General features: G+C 40.3%; 1 protein-coding gene across 1 annotated transcript; it reads left to right on the forward strand.

Moving 5' to 3' along the window:
* Positions 1-14,496: 14,496 nt before the first annotated feature.
* Positions 14,497-15,807, forward strand: LOC145106889 (uncharacterized). Its single transcript, XM_079043811.1, has one exon. It carries the CDS (start codon positions 14,497-14,499, stop codon positions 15,805-15,807), a length of 1,311 nt encoding a protein of 436 aa, XP_078899937.1.
* Positions 15,808-20,927: the final 5,120 nt, after the last annotated feature.

Here is a 20,927-nt window from a genome sequence, read left to right on the forward strand (position 1 = left end):
CAAAACCGATTACCTAAGAAGTCGCGATCCCCGCTCCAAAAAATTTTGACTTGTGAAAATTAATCTGGAGACCCAAAACTTCATAAAAACATTTCAGAATTAACACCAAATTTTCAACATTTTGTGCACCGCCCGCAGATTCGGGCTAGTCAATTTTGAGACAATAAGCGTTAAAAATGACTTTTTGATAGAAGATTATTTAATGTAAATAATCTTAATCAAAGTTATAGTATATGTCACAAGGTTTCGTACTTATAAAGAACGCTAAAATCTGAATTATAACGAAGAAGTTATGACCCGTCGAAGTTTTGCGACAAAACCAGCACAACACCGCGAATCGTAAAAAGTGAATTTTTGATAAACTACTTTTTATCCTTAGCAATCTAAACGAAATTCGTATTATATGTGAAACCGAGAGCGTGCATATAGAGAACATCCAAATATGACTTTGTTTGAGGAAGTTATGATTTTTCTAAGTTTTTGCATAGTAGTATACAGCCCAGAAATCGAATTTTAAATCGATCGATTTTTAGCAGAGGCAACCTAAATGAGAATTGAGGATCTTGTTAATAGGAGCTCAACGATATAAAGGCAATCAAAAACGGACGTCGAATGACAAAGTTATGAATTATTAACGGACTTTAAGTGTCTAAGCCTGTTAAAATATAACTTTAAAAATAAATTCAAATTAGCCAACGGAGTCTAAACGAAAGTTGTAGATCACGTCGCTACCTACGCTTGGATATAAAGAACGTCAAAAACAGAGCTTGTATGCGAAAGTTACGAAATTTAGAAGATAATTAATTTATGGGTTAAGTTTTGAAGCTGACACGTAGCACCATCTCAACTACAGCTTCCTCCCCACGTCTTGCCACCAGATGGCGACACTTGGTACCTCAACATGTCGTGTAGGGCTCAGAACATGCCGTGTTGGTCAGTTTCCCAACCTATAAATAGAGGCGCAAATCTCTCATTTTCTTCACACCTTTCCAATTCTCTTCTCCCATTTACTCCCCAACCTTTTAAGTTTTTCCCTAGCACTTCCTAAGTGTTAAAGGCGAGTCCCAGAGTGCCATAAGGCTCCGAGAAGAAGAGCTTTCCGCTCAGAAGTTCTGCCCGAGCAGAGTCTGGTTCCTCGCTAAACTCCCTTGTAAGTGAGTTATGTTTACCCTACTTTAAGTATAACTTATGTTTAAGTTCATTATTGTTATTATGAACCTATAAACAAGATTTATCAGTGATTCAAAGTCATTATACTGATTGATCTACTTATGGGGATGATGTCTAGGTTGTGATTTAGTGAGGTGTTTAAAGTGGGCTTTTCAAACAGTATACTTCGTATACCAAACGGACCCTACCTTCAATATGATCCTACCAGGTTGTTCCTTACTTGATAGATCATGAAGTAAACTTTGAGTTAATGATGAATCTAGACTAATAATTAGTCGCAATAAATATTATCCTAAAATCTAGTAATAATGATACTAGGTTTCGTTGAAGGAAAAGAAAATTGTTAGAAGCGAAACGCTGCCCGGATTTCGAGTCATCACGTTAACAAGTGAGTGCATGGTTACTTTCATCTTACACATAGATATGAAATATTTAATATAAATTATGTGCTATGTGTGCATATTATTTGTGTTCTTGATATCTATGTTGGATGAACAATTTATAAATGTTTTACTTAATTTAAAATTGTATATGTATTTTTATACCTATAAATATATTGGGTAAAGATGGATAGATGAAAGATGATATGAATGATGAGAGATGAAAGATGATATAGATGTTGAGAGGTGAAAGATGATGAGAAACCTTGACTTAAACGATGATCCAGTCAGCTAGCAGAGTATAGATGACAACCACGGACTATTCTAGACAGTCCGGTGGATCGCTAGCAGGCTCGCAACCTGTAGGTGTTTTTGAACTAGGTGTTCACCGGATGTACTCTAAAAACCCTAGCAGCTATGGACTTAGTGCCTTATAAATGAATGTTGTCAGCTATGGAATTTAGTGCCCTATAGATGAACATTGGCAGCCATGGACTTAGTGTTTTACAAATGAACGTTGGCAGCTATGGATTTAGTACCTAATAGATAACATCAACAACTATGGACTTAGTGTCTGTTAGATAAACCCTGGCAGCGATGGACTTCGTTCCTATTCCTTAGGACAATCCTTAGGAATGAATGAATGAAGGATAGATGATTCTTAGGAATAAAGAAGATAATAGGGATGGGAAGTTGGGTGAATTGTATAATGATTAAACATAATAATTATGTTATTATGGGTTGAAAACTCTATGTACTCACCAGGTTTCCTAACCTGACCCACTCAGTTTATTTGTATCACAGGTATCGATGTGAATATATATTACACTGAGAGATTAAAGGAGATGTAAATCATTAGTATATATGAATGTAAGGTCTGTTTATAGTTATGTTTCTGTATTGACGATGACATCCCAATGATATTAATATAAATAAAATACATTTCTACAGAAATTGTAACGTCCGGGTTTCGGGGCTAAGCATTATCAGATGATGTAATAGTCTAGTTCAACTATTGTAACTCTTTTGAAGTAATAAATATGAAATATTTGAGTATTATGTGAATTATTTGCATTTATATGCTTATTACTTATTTATAAATGTATAATAAATAAAGGATAAAAATAAGCGTCAAAATTAAAGTGTGAAATAAACCCGATATCTCTACATAAAGTTGTAGTGGTCGAAACAAGGATTCCGGGGATATAAAAAACGCCGAAATCCGAGTTATAACGAAGAAGTTATGACCCGTCGAAGTTTCGCGACGGAACCGACACGGCACCGGGAAGCGTAAATAGTGAATTTACGATAGAGCGACTTTTGGCCTTATTGATCTAAACAAAAGTTGTAGTATACGTTAAACCGAGAACATACAAAAAAAGAACGCCCAAATCTGGCTTCGTATGAGGAAGTTATGATTTTTCTAAGATTTGGCTTAGCTGTGCACGACCCGAAACTCGAATTTTAGTTCGAGCGGTTTTTGGCTTACTCGACCTAAATGAGAGTTGAAGATCTCATTAATAGGAACTCAACAGTAAAAAGACAGATGAAAACGGAGTCCGTATGAAGGAGTTACGGATTTTCCGCGGTCATTTAACAGTCTAATCTCATCCTACTGTTAAATTTAAGATCGGTTGAGAATTAGCCGACGGAGTCTAAACAAAAGTTGTAGATTATGATCCTACCTACGCGTGGATATAAAGAACGTCGAAAACGAAGCTCGTATGCGATTGTTATGATTTTTCTAAGTCGGGAGGGTGTTGTGCGAGTTTGGGTGACGTGGCGCGATCACAGCCGTTGCTTCCTCCCCAAGGCTAGCCACCAGATGGTGACACATGGCACATTACGCCCAGCGTACTTTTGAGTACGCTCAGCGTAACCCTTAAAAACCCATTACGCTCAGCGTAACCCTTAAAAACTCATTACTCTCAGGGTAAATTTTGAGTACGCTCAGCGTACTCGGCGCTGGCAGCCTATAAATAGAGGCGCAAATCTCTCATTTTCTTCACAACTCTCCACTTCTTTCCTCCCAAATACCCCCAAACCTTCAAGGTTTTTCCCTAGCACCTCCAAGGTGTTAATAGCAAGTCCCGGAGCACCGGGAAGCTCCGAGAAGAAGAGCTTTCGGCTTAGATCCGCTGCTCCAAGCGAAGCCCGGTTTTCTATAAAACCCGTTGTAAGTGAGCTACGTCTACGCTATTTTTAATATAGCTTTTATTTAATTATAGTAACATTATTAGGAACTTAAAATAATTATTTGGGCTATTATTATGAGTTATATATAGTGTTGTTTAACGCTTATATAACAATAATAATAGCTAGACTATTAATTAGTCTCGGTTAACGTTAGACTAAACCCTAGTGGTATTGATACTAGGTTTTGTCAAGGGAAAATTGTTTTGAGATAACGAAGTGTTGTCCGAGTACCGAGTCACCACCTAATCAGGTGAGTGCATAGTTACTTTCATCTTACACATAGATATGAAGTATTTTATATAAATTACGTGCTATGTGTGGATATTATCTGAATACTTGCTGTCTATGTTGGATGAATGATTTTTATACACGTTTTTCATGATTTAAACTGTATATGTATTTTATATCTACAAAAATGTTGGGGTAAAACATGGGTAGATGTAATAAGACGATGTGTGATAAAATGATGAGAGGCATCGATGTTGTTGGTGATCCAGTCATCTAGCGGAGTATAGATGACGACCACATACTCTTCTAGACAGTCCAGTGGAACGCTAGCAGGCTCACAACCTGTAGGTGTTTGTGAACGATGTGTTCACCGGTGTACTCTATCCCCCTCATGGTTGCCTATCGGACATTTATTGCTGAGGAAACCCCTTAGCAGTAGTGTCCATCCCGATGATGATCCTTAGTCTAGGTCCCTTATGATAGGTGTTTAGGGACGTAATGTGAGGATAACGGGAACGGGTAATCGGGTTATTGTTGGTTGATGAAATTAATAAATTTATTTATTGTGGGTTGAAAACCCTATGTGCTCACCAGGCTCCCAAGCCTGACCCACTCAGTTTCATGTATTACAGGTAGTGGCGTTCGAGCATAGATGTGATGTTTTGGATGAGGGATTACGGATATAGGCCTTTAGATATGAAATAATGTAGTAAGGCTTATATTGTACTATTTATGCTTTTGATCTGTATCGAACATGACATCCCGAGTCTTTTTAATGAAATAGCATTTCTATGGAAATGCTTTGATAAATCTTTATCATATTTTTATTTTGGGAACAAATTCCGCAACACTTTTATGTAAAATGTTACTCTGATTTTCAAAAAAACATAAACAAAATCGTTCTTTTTCTGGCCGTGAAAATGGGGATGTCACAGTTGGTATCATAGCATTAGTTTAAGCGAACTAGGAATTTGTAGGATTTCTAGACTTAAACTTAGAATGCTAAGCGATGATTGTGAGATGTGAGCACTAGCTTATTTAGGAAAGTATGCCTAATATGCTTTATGTGCTAAATGATTGATGCCTTATATGATGTTATTTGTTCGGATCTATGGTCTGTTGCCGACCGGATCTGAAAACCTTATGTGTTTAGGATTCTAAACGTACGACTACGATATTAGAACTAGCATGTAAACGTTTCGGAGAGATAAGGATGATTTAAACGTCTATCCTAAATAAAGATCTAAATTCACATTATTCGGTGTATAGATCAAAATGGAAAGAACCCGCAGTGGAGCTGGGAATGCGAATGGGAATAGGAATCAACCCCCAGTGATCCAGCAAATACCTGTTGTAGTAGAAGTTGCACCCGAGCCAATCACCATGGCTGGAGTACAAGCCATGATTCGGGCTATGTTAGCAGAACAAAGGGAGGAAATGAGGCAGATGTTGCACGAAAATAGGGACGAACCTACCATGCCCATTGAGCAACCCGAGTTGATTCCCGAGCAATCAGAGGAAGGGAACTATAGCCGCCATGTGAGTCAAGTTGGGACTCAAGGAGAACGAAGGAATAACCCAGAGAAGGGAAACGGCAAGGATGGGCGGATGTATAAGAATTTCTTGGGTGCCAAGCCACCAAGTCTTTCAGGAAGCCGAAAGCCTGTTGAGATTCCGAAATGGAGATGGTGTTCGAGAGCTGCAACTGTAGCGAGAAACAGAAGACTGTCTTTGCAGTTAGGCAACTGAAGACCAGAGTCTTGAGTTGGTGGAAGTTATTGGCAGATACGATGCCACGAGGAGAAGCCCTGAAGATGTCATGGGAAGAGTTCTTGGAACAACTGAAGATGCAGTACTGTTCAGAGATAGATCTGATTGATTTAAACAATGAGTTCCAAAACTTAAAGAAGGGGAGGATGAGCATTGAAGACTATGCTACTGCATTCACTGAGAAGATGAAGTTATTTCCATACCTGGTGCCAACCAAACTCTCCAAAATTGAGAGGTTCGCAAATGGACTGCCAGCCGACTTTGGCCCGACGGTCAAGATGGCAACCACTCTGAAATCAGTGATTCGAGCAGCTAAGAATGTAGAGACCCAACGGAAGGAAAGGGGTCTGGAGAGGATTGAGGTTGGTGAGAAAAGGAAATTTGATGGATCCTTAAGGTCCAGCAAGAAGAGTAAATTCTCGAAGTCTGGTTCGAGAGGAGGAGGAGCTGAAGCAAAATGGTGCGACAAATGCAAGAAGAAGCACCAAGGAAAATGTGATGGAGGGGTCACCTGTCACACCCCCAAACCAAGGATGGCGGAAACGTCCGGGGGTGGAGGACTTCATGTATAGTATCACAACAACGAGTATAATAGTGCTCAAAGTAATACAACCATCATAAATATAATTGAAAAGGTTACACCATAGTATATGTTTACATGTTTCAAAATCAATTACATTATGATGACAAAATGAACTGTTTGACGATTTAACGTCCCATCCTCAAAATGTTGTTGATTTCCTGTTTCACTAATTTCCTGAGAATACAAGTAGTTTTGAAAAAGTGTCAACAATTAAGTTGGTGAGTTCATAAGAGTTTTGTTTGAGGAAGAAACCATTTTCCTTGTAAAAGCGATAGAGTATGTTTCCAGAAAATCCAATATTTTCTTTATTAGGTGTGAAATGAATGCTCCTATGTTATGCGATAATGTACCCTAGAAAGACTCATAGATTCCTGCTATAATCACCCAGTGTATATAAGTTATATAAAATTTAAGTTAAATAAACCGTCGAATATAATGGGTCTGCCCTAGGTCCACAACCAAACAAGGAACAGGAAGTAAGGTGGGCCACCAATTCTAAGTCGATTGTGACTAGATTCTTATATAACTCTAGCATATACACTTAGCAATTATAGCTGAAGTCTAACAATTCTGGATGAAATGTAGTGTGATTCCAAAGAAAATCCAATATTTTCCTTATAAAAGTCATGTAGTCTTAAATGTCAAGACCGAGAATATGTGTGTGTTTTGTACTTAAAGTAATTCATGCAAGTTTAAATCGACATAAACTCGTTTAATTTAGAAGTAAACCCCTTTTCAAAGTAGAATTTTCCCTGTAAACTTGAAAGATTGTTAACTCCCTATGTGAGTCGCTATAACCATACTATGATGAGAAATAACCTGCACAACGATTTTCAGACGTTAAGATCCTATGACTCTTGTCACCCGCAGACCTGTCGGTCCGGCTGTAGCTAGCAGCGAGGTGTGGGGTGTCAATCCCAATATAGATCTATACACAATTATCACGCTCTCCCTACAAGAGACTCTGGTTATAACTTACAGGAATTGGAATCCCGTACTCGAACGTACGGGGAGAGAATTGCCTCACAACTTAAGTTAACTAGTTTACACATAGTTTGATATTAAAACCTCTTCCGTGGAGGAAGTAAAATCACCTTTTATGAATAAATTAGTGATATGAAATCCTTAAACTATTACTATTATAGTTTATCATGTAGTATATGAAAAACCCATTTGTTTTGAGAGTAAAACCTTTTTCATGTAGTAAAAATCCATAAACTATGTTTATTGTAGTATATTATATGTGTTCGAAATGAATGAAGAATCCTTATCATGAATGACTAAATTTCAGTTTATGATGATAAACTAACAAGAAAATACATTCAATATTTAGAACTTATGGTTATACACTTTGCTCAACATACTACAAAGTGTTATGAAAGTTGTAAGGTGTTAACTAGTTTTTAATCTTTCTGCACTGTTTTAGAAAAATCATAGAAAAATCATACGAAGTCGAAAACTTAATCCGTAAATTCTGAGAGTTCACAAAATCTGTCTAGTTTATTCATAATTTTTATTATGATTTTTAGAAGTCTTTAACTTGTGTTAAAATGTTCATATTCACAGACTGGTCCGAATTCGTTTCGGAAATGATAGGCAGTTTTGTAAAAATCACCATAAATCATAGAAAAATCGTATGGAAATTTGCAAGTAGTTATTTTATAGGTAAGACTCTGAACTATTTTCATATCGAATAGTTTTGAAAAATATTAAGTTTAAGATGGTCAAAACAGTCCGTGAATAAGACTCAACTTTTCTGATGAAAGCTGTTGGATGAGTTTAGTTGAGTTTTTGGTGTTTTAACTTGTATTCCCCCCCCCCCCTAAAACTTGAAGAAAACATGAAAATATAGGGGTATGAACTCACCTTGAGTGATTTCAGTAGATGGATGATGAAGAAAAGAAGTTTGCAAGTCAAGAACACTTGGGAGATGCTTGAAGATTCGAAGATCTAACAACAAATATGACGATATTTGTGTAAGGACTCATGATTTGAGTGAAGAAGTGTAAGGAAATCAAGTGTGGGAAGAAATTTACTTACCAAGGTGTGTGGAGAGCTCAAGATCAGCCTTGAATCTCGAATTCTTGGTGAGAGGAAGTGAGAGAGAATGTGTTTTGCTCTTTGGTGAAAAGTGAGTGAAATGGGAGGAGAGCTAAGGATTTCTCCAACCTTTGATCAAGATTATGGCTGGGAAAAGAGTGTAAAAAGGACAATGATTGACTAGGTATGGGTGAATAGTGACTGCGAATAGTCATGGAGTGGGTATGGGAGGTAACTTGTGTCCTTGCCGAAAGGATAAGTCAACACTCCACCTAAATATCTCACCCACTAGATTTTATTCTTAATTAATGATTATACTCAAAACGTGATTAAAATTATGAAATAGGGGGTCTTATATGTTGAAATATAATTTTGGGTGAAAATCTCACGTTAAAATAATGAAAAACGGGCCTAAAACGAAATTGTGATCGAAAACCGGGTGGAAAAGGGCTTCCTGCGAAGCTTCTCGGATTGGGTGGGAGGTTCGGTCCTCAACAGCTTGGACCCGAAGGCGAAATGGGCCGAAGGCGAAGGTCAGGAGCGAAGGCGAAGTTCGGGTTCGGTTCAGCAGGGTTCGGGTTCGGTTCTGAAGAGTTCGGTCCAGCAGTTCGGTTCGGTCCTTCATGGTTTCGGTCCGAGAGGCTTCGCCCCATAAGAGAAGGTTTCGGTTCTTTAAGGCTATTTTTCAAGAATTCTTCCCGTTTCGAGCGGTTTTTGACCCGGTTTAGGGTCAGGATGACCCGAAAGATTATAAAAAGTTTAAGGAAGTTTTGAGAGAGATTGTTAATAGAGAGAGAGATAGAGTGAAAGAGATTGGGAGAGACTTCTTTTGTGACCTTTTTGAGTGTTTTGCTTTGTAACGCAAGGTTCGTACACCCCGTTAGGTCTCGTTATGATTGTTATATGCCCCCCGAGGGTTAAGGAATAATGTTTTATCGAATAGTTTCATCACTTGCCCTGATTAGGGTTTAGAATTTCCGAACACGTGAAAACCCTAAGTGATACTTTGTATTAAGATTGCGAGTAGTACAATAAGAAACGTAATGGAAACCCTAACATACAAGGGTTAGATGAGTTGACCGGTTTGACTGGTTGACTTTAGTTGACTTTGACTTGACCAAAAATTGACGGTTGTCACATCACGTGTTTCAAGTGTGGAAAGCCCGGGCATTATGCCAACGAGTGCACGTTCACTAAGAAGGTCTGTTATGAGTGCAACGAGGAAGGGCACATTTCGAGGGACTGCCCGAAGAAGAAGGAGGCAGGAAGACCCAACATTCCACCGAAGCTGAAGGCAAGATCCTTCCAGATGACGCTCGAAGTTGCAAAGGAGGCAGCAGATGTCGCTTCAGGTACCTTCCTTGTAAATGGTTTGCCTGCCAATATACTGTTTGATTCCGGAGCAAACTACTCCTTTGTGTCACATAAGTTTGGTGGGAAACTAGCATTGCCCGTAGAAAAACTTGATAATGCCCTGATTGTAGAAGTTGCCAGTGGCAAATTCGTACCTGTTAGTAATCGTATTAAGAACATAGTCATCGACTTAAACGGAAACGAATTCCATGAAGAGCTGTTACCCATAGAATTGAACGGTTTCGACATCGTTCTGGGAATGGATTGGCTCAGCGCCAACGATGCCGGGATATTATGTCGAAAGAAGATAGTAAGGGTGAACCCACCGGAAAAGAGTCATTCATGGTGTACGGGGACAAACGCAAAGTAAATTCTGGAATCATCTCCCTGATGAAAGCCAGAAAATGTTTGTCCAAGGGATGTGTATCATACTTGGCATTTGTTATCGATGATAAGAAGGAAAAGAAGGAGGTGCAGAGTATATCAGTGGTGTGTGATTATCCGGAAGTCTTTCCCAAAGATCTTCCCGGATTACCGCCTGATAGACAAGTAGAGTTCCGAATAGACTTGCTACCACGAACGACACCAATAGCAAAAGCACCGTACCGATTAGCATCGAAGGAGATGAAGGAGCTTATGACACAACTTCAGGAGTTGTTGGAAAACGGTTTTATCAAACCTAGTTCATCACCCTGGGGAGCTGCGGTGCTATTCGTGAAGAAGAAAGACGGAAGCATGAGAATGTGTATAGACTACCGAGAGCTGAACAAGGCAACGGTGAAGAACAAGTATCCATTGCCAAGGATTGATGACCGATTCGATCAGCTGCAAGGTTCGAGCTATTTCTCAAAGATCGATCTCAGGTCAGGATATCATCAACTAAAGGTAAGAGAGCAGGATATTGAGAAGACTGCATTCAGAACAAGATATGGACACTACGAGTTCTTGGTTATGTCATTTGGACTAACCAATGCTCCAGCATCGTTCATGGATTTGATGAATAGGGTTTGTAAACCATTGCTCGATAAATCCGTGGTAGTGTTCATAGATGACATTCTCATCTACTCGAAAAGCCAGGAGGAGCATGGCCAGCATCTACGGGAAGTGTTGGAAGTCTTGAAGAAGGAGAAACTGTATGCAAAATTCTCCAAGTGTGATTTTTGGATCCGAGAAGTCCAATTCTTGGTTCATGTGGTTAACCAGGAATGGATAATGGTTGACCCAGCAAAAATCGAAGCGGTGACGAAGTGGGAACGACAAAAAAGTCCCACGGAGATTCGAAGCTTCCTAGGATTAGCCGGATATTACCGACGATTTATCCAAGGCTTTTCTTCGATAGCTGCTCCATTAACAGCTTTGACCCATAAAGGAGCTACTTATACATGGAGCGAGAAGCACGAAGAAGCATTCGAGAAGCTAAAGAAGAAATTATGTGAAGCACCGATCCTTTCTCTACCCGATGGAGTTGAAGACTTCGCGGTATATAGCGATGCGTCGGGAGTCGGGTTGGGATGTGTTCTGACCCAAAGAGAAAAGGTGATAGCATATGCATCTCGACAATTGAAGGAGCATGAGAAGAACTACCCCACTCATGATTTGGAGTTGGCAGCGGTAGTTTTTGCCTTGAAGATATGGAGGCATTACCTCTATGGCACGAAGTGCAAGCTTTTCACTGATCATAAGAGTCTCCAGTATCTCTTTAATCAGAAGGAATTGAACATGAGACAACGACGCTGGCTAGAGTTACTTGATAGTTTATTTTATTTACTTCTTTTTATAGTTTATTTTAGTTTATTTCATCCATAATTTAGTTAATTTCCATGCATATTTTCCTTTTTGTTATTTTATGACCATTTCGGGTACTTTCTAGTTTCGTGAGCTTTATTGCAGATTTCAAGGAGACTAGCGGTGCGGAATCTTTGGGAGGCGATTGGACTTAGAGGATGTCAAGGATCTTGGGCTTTATAATAATGGAAGTTGATGCATGGAGCGTGCTTGATGATTATTTGAAGGCTTAGAGAAAATGAAGTTTGAATTTGCAAGATGCGGGAGAATATTCAAGCATGCGTAGATCATTAATCGGGCGAGTTCACGAGCTTTGGAGGATTTGGAGAAGTCAAATTGGGCTTAAAATGAAGAAAACTTGAAGAAAAATGGGCTAGGAGCTGATTGGACTCAAAGATGCTACATCCAGGGACCACCCGCGCAACCCACCTGCGCAACAGCACGCGGGTCGCGCAACCCCCTGCAGGGGCAATTCCGGAAATTCTTCTTTTGAGCTATATGGGGAAGGTTGGTGTGCCACTTTTGCACACTCTTAGACATCCGACTTTTGAGCATTCTCTCTGGAGTTTTGAAGATTTTTGAAGGCCAATAACACCTCAAGAACATCATCTTTTCACCTCTTGATTCTTGTTAAATGTTTGGTACAATCTTCTATAACTTTGTTTCTTTGAGTTTAGCCATGCTTGGCTAAACTAATCTTGGTTGACTTTTGTTGAATCCTTTGAACTTTTGTTAAATGTTGAAGAATCCATGAACATGTTCTTAAATCTTTATGGGAATGTTTTGTGTTTTAACATCTTATCACTACTTGTATGTTTTTATTCATGAGTTTAAATGTGTTTGTGGTGATTAGTTGACTAATTTCTTGATTAAGTAAAGGATCCTCAAATTAGCAAGCAACAAATGATTTTTGTGTTGTTTTTGCTTCACACAATCATAAAAACATTTTCTCCAACATGGTAGTGAAAGCATTTGACTCCTCTTGGATTTGGTGACTTTTTGGTTCTTAATGCTAGTTGACTTTCACTAATTACATGCTTATTGGAATTAGTGACTTTGACTAAGGAAATTGTTATGAGCTTCTCTAACCATTTCAACAACTAAGAAAAGTCTAGGTAATCTCAAGCTCCTTGGATTACTATAGCCAAATTAAGGGTTTAAATCAAGTATTGCACCATTGGATTCTAATGATATGTTCATCAAAAGTCAAAGTGAGGAAACCTTAAGTCAACCTTCTTTCTCTTATTGATTTCACATCAAATTCTTATTTTTGCCAAATTGTTCATTTAAGTTCTAGTTTAATTCTAGTTTTAATTTAAGTATTTCAAAAAGATCAAAACCCCCATTTTTATTTTATTGTCATTTTACAAGTACTTTTGCAAAGAGATTTTCCATAGAGTTATAAATTGAACCAATCTCCGTGGATCGACCCCTTTACCACTATACACTATTTTAGTGTAAAAGATTTAGGGTTATTTATTTTTGTTGGCCTCGACAACCACCAAATTTTGGCGCCGTTGCCGGGGATTGGTTTATTTTTAATCAATTTGTTTCTCTATGCCCAGATCTCAGCATACAAGTGACTTGATTTACAACCCAGAAATTGAAAAAGAAGCAAGGCGTTTGGCGAAGGAAAAACGAATTGAACGTGGTCAAACTTCTAATCCTCATGGGGATCCGGAGGTTGAACCCGCTTCATCAAGTGATACGGAACCCGATTCTAGTCCCGACCCTCGCCAAGAAATTCCCGAAACACCACCTCTACAACAAAATCCACCCATTATCGAACCAATTGCAATGGCGGACGGAGGAGAAGTTCCCGAAAGAACTTTGAGGCAAATGATGGAAACTGATGTTACACAAACTCCAACCGGTATCAATTACCCGGTTTTGGAAGGAGGTTCGGAATTGAAGTCAAGTTTAGTCCATCACCTCCCAACTTTTCATGGATTGGAGAATGAAGACCCTCATAAGCACTTGAAGATGTTCCACATTATTTGCACTAGTATGAAGCCACAAGGGTCAACCGATGACCAAATCAAGCTAAGGGCATTCCCCTTTTCATTGGCCGATAGAGCAAAAGATTGGTTATTCTATCTTCCACCAGGGTCAATCAACTCATGGACAGATAGGGCAAGAGCTTTTCTTGACAAGTTCTATCCCGCTTCAAGAGTCTCAAGTCTTAGAAATGAGATTTGTGGAATCCGCCAAGGTCAAAATGAGACTTTTCATGATTATTGGGAGAGGTTCAACAATTTGTTCTATAGTTGCCCACAACACCAAATTCCGGAACAACTCCTCATTCAACACTTCTATGAGGGATTGTTACCAATGGAGAGAAGACTAGTTGATGCCTCGAGTGGTGGAGATGTCTTTAGTAAAACTCCACAACAAACAAGACAATTTTTCAACACCATAGCCGCAAATTCCCAACACTTTGGCCCGCGCCAAGACATGAAAAGAGATATACAACACAAAGTCAATGAAGTGGGAACATCAAACCTAGAGTCTCAAATCAAAGACTTAACCTCCGTTGTTCAAAAGCTAGCCATGGGACAAACTCCATAAGTGATGGTTTATTGAATATGTGCAACAATGGGACATCCTACGGATATGTGTCCCATTCTTCAAGAAGATGCGGAACATGTAAATGCCACGGGAGAGTTCCAAAACTATCACAACAAGCCATCCGGTTACCAAAATGCATATAATTCAAGTTGGAAGCCAAATCCCAATATGAGCTATAACCCAAGACCATTGCCTTAAAATGCATTGGTTAGACCTTCCTACCCACCAAAAAAACCTCATTACCAACATCCACAACCACACTATCAATCCAAACCGCATCCTCCACATCATCATCAACAACCCCCTCAATCCCAACCAAGTAGCTCCGGAATGTCTCTTAAAGACATTGTCAAATCCTTAGCCACTAGTACCTAACAATTCCAAAAAGAAACAAGGACTAGTATCTCCAACCTTGAAGCACAAATGGGAGATATAGTTACATCCATAAGCAAGTTGGAGTCCTGTGGAAAACTCCCTTCTCACACCGAAAAGAATCCAAATGTCAATGTGGTGACCTTGAGAAGTGGCAAACAAACCGGAGAAAGTAGTTCAAAGAAGAAGCCAAGGGATGATGAGGAAGAAATAGAAATCATTCCCATTGAAGAATCTATAGTCAAGAATGATGCACAAGACGGAGTCCCAAAGAAGACAACCCCTCTAGTGACTCCAATAGCCACTCAACCGCCATTCCCCTCCCGACTTGCAACTTCAAAGAAGAACATGGAGGAGAAAGAGATTTTGGACACCTTCCGTAAGGTGGAAGTAAACATTCCCTTGCTTGATGCAATCAAACAAATTCCTAGATATGCAAAATTCTTGAAAGATCTTTGCACCAACAAGAGGAAGTTGAAGGGAAACGAGAAAATCTCAATGAATGAAAATGCATCTGTGGTTTTACAAAGGAAACTTCCACCCAAATGCAAAGATCCCGGAATGTTTACGGTTCCTTGCAAGATTGGGGACGTCACTTTTAGTAGTTCTATGCTTGATCTTGGTGCTTATATCAATGTCATGCCCTATTCGGTGTATGAATCGTTGAATGTTGGACCTCTAAGTGAAACCGGTGTCATAATTTCTCTTGCGGACAAATCGAGTGTCTTTCCTAGAGGTGTTTTGGAAGATATTTTGGTGCAAGTGAACCAATTGGTCTTCCCGGCGGATTTTTATGTGATTGATCTAGATGAGCAAGTGTCCTCCAAATCGGCTCTAATCTTACTTGGGAGACCATTTTTGAAAACGGCTAGAACAAAGATTGATGTATATGCGGGAAGTTTGACAATGGAGTTTGATGGTGAAACAATAAGCTTTAATATCTATGATGCTATGAGATATCCTAGTAATGTTTCATCTTTGTACTTTGTAGATGTTGTTGAGCCACTAACCCAAGAATTGTTCGAGTTGTCTAATGGCGATGTGTTGGAAATGATTTTAAGCAAGGGATTTGATTGTGGGAAGCTAGCCGAGAAATTAAAGCTTTATTCTTTGGATCCGGAGGTTGAGAAGTTGGTCAATAATTTAGAGGTGAAGAAATCCACAAGATTTGATGTCAAGCAAATTGAGTTGCCCCCAACCCATACGAAGTTGTCTCCATCCCTTGTTCAACCACCCGAATTGGAATTAAAGGTCCTACCTCAACATTTGAAGTATGCTTACTCGGGCAAGAATGAGACTCTTCCGGTTATCATTTCGACTCATCTAACCGAATTGAGGAAGAGCAACTCCTCAAGGTGTTGAAGGAACACAAGGAAGCCATGGGTTGGACGATTGCGGATATCAAGGGATTGAGCCCCTCCACTTGTATGCACAAGATCTTGATGGAGGATGAATGCAAGCCGAGTCGGGATGCGCAAAGAAGATTGAACCCGCCTATGATGGAAGTTGTGAAAAAAGAGATTTTGAAGCTACTTGATGCGGGGATGATCTATCCAATCTCGGATAGCAAATGGGTGAGCCCGGTGCAAGTCGTTCCAAAGAAGACGGGAATCACGGTAGTCGAGAACAACAAAGGTATGATGGTCCCCACCCGCGTGCAAAACGGGTGGAAAGTATGTATTGACTACCGCAAACTCAATGCAAGCACAAGAAAAGATCATTTTCCATTACCTTTCATCGACCAAATGTTAGAAAGGTTGGCTGGAAAATCTCATTATTGTTGTCTAGACGGGTACTCCGGTTTTCACCAAATCCCGGTGGCACCAGAAGACCAAGAAAAGACAACATTTACATGTCCATTTGGCACTTTCGCATACCGGAGAATGCTATTTGGATTGTGTAACGCCCCGGTCACTTTCCAACGTTGCATGGTTAGTATCTTTTCCGAATATATCGAAAACATAATTGAGGTTTTTATGGATGACTTTACGGTATATGGGAACTCGTTTCAAGAATGTTTGACCAATCTCACCAAAATTTTGAAAAGATGCATTGAAACAAATTTGGTTTAAAATTTTGAGAAGTGTCATTTCATGGTGAGTCAAGGTCTCATTTTGGGTCATATTGTGTCAAAGAAAGGAATTGAGGTAGATAAGGCAAAAATCGATGTTATTCAAAGCTTACCTTACCCGACTTGTGTTCGGGAAGTTCGTTCTTTTTTAGGTCATGCCAAATTCTACCGAAGATTCATCAAGGACTTTTCAAAGATAACAAGACCAATGTGCCAACTCTTGCAAAAGGATGTTGATTTCGAGTTCAATGAGGCGTGCAAAGAAGCTTTCGACAAGCTCAAAGAGTTGCTTACATCCGCTCCCATCATACAAGCACCAAATTGGGATCTCCCTTTCGAGATCATGTGTGATGCAAGCAATTATGCTATTGGCGTCGTTTTGGGTCAAAAGAATGGAAGAGCCTCCCACGTGATCTATTATGCATCAAGGACACTAGACAATGCTCAAAGCAACTACTATACCACGGAGAAGGAGCTATTGGCCATAGTGTTCACTTTGGAGAAGTTTCGACAATACCTACTTGGCACCAAAGTTATAGTGTATTCGGATCATGCGGCTCTCAAGTACTTGATGACAAAGAAAGATGCAAAGCCAAGACTCATCCGATGGATCTTATTATTGCAATAATTTGATTTGGAAATCCGAGACAAGATTGGATGCGAGAACCTTGTTGCCGATCATCTAAGCCGGATCACTTCAAATGAAACTCCTCTCCCGTTGCGGGACGAGTTTCCGGATGAGCATCTCTTTTCCCTTACTCAATCTACTCCTTGGTATTCCGATATCGTTAACTTTTTGGTCACAAAAAGGTATCCTGACACATTCACACATGCTCAAAAAGATAAATTGAAAAGTGATGTAAAATACTATGTGTGGGATGAACCTTATTTGTGGAAACATTGTCCCGATCAAATTATTAGGCGATGTGTGCCCCAACAAGAGCATCAATCCATATTGCAATTTTGTCATGAATTTGCTTGTGGGGGACACTTCGGACCTAGCCGGACCTTGAGAAAGGTCCTTGAGTGTGGACTATTTTGGCCAACCATGTCACACGACTGTTACTTGTTTTGCAAAAGTTATGAACGGTGCCAAAGGACGGAGAACATTTCGCAAAAGAACCAAATGCCCCAAAATCCAATCCTTGTTTGTGAAAATTTTGACGTATGGGGGATTGATTTTATGAGCCCATTTCCCGTCTCATTTGGCAACGTTTACATATTGCTCGCGGTTGACTATGTCTCTAAATGGGTTGAGGCCAAAGCCACAAGATCGGATGATGCCAAAATGGTTATTGACTTTTTAAAATCTAATGTCTTTGTGAGATTTGGTGTGCCTAGGGCTTTGATTAGTGATAGAGGGACGCATTTTTGCAACAAGATGATGGAGGCTTTATTGAGAAAGTACAATGTGACCCATCGTGTCTCTACCGCCTACCACCCTCAAACAAACGGTCAAACGGAGGTTTCGAATCGTGAAGTGAAGAGTATTCTTGAGAAAACAGTGAATCCGACAAGAAATGATTGGAGTTTAAGGCTTGGTGATGCCTTATGGGCCTACCGGACCGCTTACAAGACACCGATAGGAATGTCCCCATTTAGGTTGGTTTTTCGAAAGCTGTGTCATCTTCCCATCGAATTGGAGCATCGTGCATTTTGGGCGGTCAAACAATGTAATTTCAATATTGATGAGGCGGGAAGATATAGGAAGCTAAACTCCAAGAGTTAGAAGAGTTGAGAAATGACTCTTATGAAAACTCAAGGATTTACAAGGAGAAAACGAAACTTTTCCATGACAAGTCCATCACCCGGAAGCAATTTGAACCGGGGCATAGGGTCTTACTTTACCATTCACGATTGAAGTTATTCTCGGGCAAATTAAGATCAAGGTGGATTGACCCTTTTGTTGTGATAAAGACTTTTGACCATGGGGCGGTGGAAATCCAAAGTGAAGAAACGGGACAAATTTTCAAAGTCAATGGGCACTGATTGAAGCCATTCTATGAAGGTTTTAATGCAAATGCTCTTGAAATCATCCATTTGGATGTCCCGGCGTGTTGAATCAAGCTAGAAGGACGTCTCGCCAAAGACGTTAAAGAGGGGAATTTTTGGAAAGCTTTATGCTTTCATGTCTTTACGTTCGAATAAATAATTTTTGAAGATGTTTTGATGTGTTTTTTTTGGAGTTACTTTTGAAGAATTCAAGAGTTTCTAGGTGTTTGGGGCCTTCCAAAGCAAAAACTAGTGAAGAAACGGAAGAAAACGGGGAAAAATCGAGAACCGGGACCAGCAAGATACGCGACCCGCGCATGGCTGCGCAGCTGGTGTGCGTGGCCAGGCTCCTCCATGCAACAAAAAGTGTCTTCGTATCTGCATAGGTTGCACGACCCGCGTGCCCCCCTGCGCGACCCGCGTGCTGCCTGACGACCAATTCTCATTTTGTTGACCAGCCTTTGACTTTCGTTGACCATGTACTTTAATGAGTTGACCAACGTTGACCGGGTGTTGACCACACTTGAATATGGATTGAAAACCTCCAGCAACTCATCTTCTTCATTTTATCCCATCAAACCCTCACCATTTATCTCAAGCTCTCAAGAACACACAAACACCCACCTCTCACTAAAATTCAATTTCCCGGAGTTCTACCGGTCGGAATCCGGCGAGACCACCGCCATTCTTCACCATTTTCCATTCTCTACAAACCCCACCCAAAAATTCCTCCGATCCACCGGCGGAATTAGGGGCGCCACCACCACCCACCTCTCACTAAAATTCAATTTCCCGGAGTTCTACCGGTCGGAATCCGGCGAGACCACCGCCATTCTTCACCATTTTCCATTCTCTACAAACCCCACCCAAAAATTCCTCCGATCCACTGCCGGAATTAGGGGCGCCACCACCACCCACCTCGCCGCTTTCCGGCCATTTTCCGGCCAACTTCGGCCACCTCTCGCGATTCTGACACCACCAAAGTGTTTCTTTTTCCAAGCTCTATACATCTAACCGAGCAAAACCTCAAAATCTCATCAAAAATTTCGCCGGAAATTTTGAGGCACCACGAGCCACCGCCGGATTTTTCGCAAAAATCAAGTTGAAAATATTGTTTTAGTGAACAAGTCTTGCATTTTGGCACCCACGAACAACCACTAAGCTTGGGGTGCACGGTAGCGGATTCCGGGTTCAAACTCAATTTTTTGGGACAAAAACGATTGAAGCGGGTATTTTCTTTCCTTGTTTTTTATTACATTGCATTGCTCTAATACTATAATTGCATCCAATTATGCTTTGAAAATTGCCTAGGATCGTTAGTTATTGCCCGATTTATTTTGAAAAAATTGGTTTGAGAATAGTTGAAATTGGTTAATTTGTTTGGGGATTTGTTCAAAAATTGCTTAAACTTTGTTTGGGATTTGCTCATTTTGTCTAGAAATATTGCCGAACTTTTGTTAGAATTGTCAAATAAACCGAGTGGTGTTGTTTGAAACCATTTTGAATTGTCAAAAGTTGGGTGCAATTATGTATTGGAATTTCTGTGTTCGATTAAAAATAAAAAAATAGTTCCACTGATTGGAGAGTGGTGAGGTGAGGGATTACTTTGGTGAATTGTTTTGGATATTGTAGGTCTTGAAAATGGGCAGAACCGCAGCTCGGGCACGCACCCATGGATCATCCATTGATCCTAACCCGCAAAAGGATGTCGTCGGTCCGTCACGCAAAGCATCCGACAAACGAAAAAAAGGAGGAGCAGAGGGAAGCGATCCTTCCCTAACCAATGCTGAAATCAAAACCTATCACTCCAACCTTCGGGGTCGCACAATCCGGCCGACAAAATTCTACCATAGAAAGTCCATGAAAAAGCTTGGGGTGCACGATGGCGTATCAGATCTGTTCCAAAGAATGGGTTGGCGTGGTTTTCTTAGACTCTGTGACAGAACTTACGAGGAACCCACAATGGAATTTCTTAGCACATATGCATGAGATGATGCTGCGAAAGTCCTCACATTCCAGTTGAAAGGGGAGTACCATAGGCTCACATACGCAGAGCTTGATTCCATCATGGGTGTTGACGATCCAGACTGCACCCGCCCCCAACATCAAGAGTACCAAGATTTTCTGCGTAACCCGGATGCACGCTTTTGGATGCAGATTTCCGGTCTCACTACCTTCAACCCAAGCCGACAGCGAGCCAAGCACATCATTCACCCCTGCTGGCGAATTGCTCACCGAGTTCTCACGACAAGCATCCTCGGGCGCCTCGAGCCCGGTCAAATCAACAGATGTGAGCTATTTTTCCTCAGGAGCATGAGGCGTAGACCCTCCCTCAGTTTTTCATCCTTCTTTTTAGACAAATGTGACTCCATACGTCAGCGCACTACGGGGGAAATTTTCATTGGGGGACTTATCACGA

This window comes from Lactuca virosa, chromosome 4 (genome assembly GCF_052849685.1).
Source record: "Lactuca virosa cultivar CGN04683 chromosome 4, Lactuca_virosa_CGN04683_v6, whole genome shotgun sequence".
Classification (NCBI taxonomy): domain Eukaryota; kingdom Viridiplantae; phylum Streptophyta; class Magnoliopsida; order Asterales; family Asteraceae; genus Lactuca; species Lactuca virosa.

What these genes read in the sequence shown, in the direction of transcription:
- LOC145106889 (XM_079043811.1), top strand. Translation starts at nt 14,497, where the DNA reads ATGGGAGATATAGTTACATCCATAAGCAAGTTGGAGTCCTGTGGAAAA.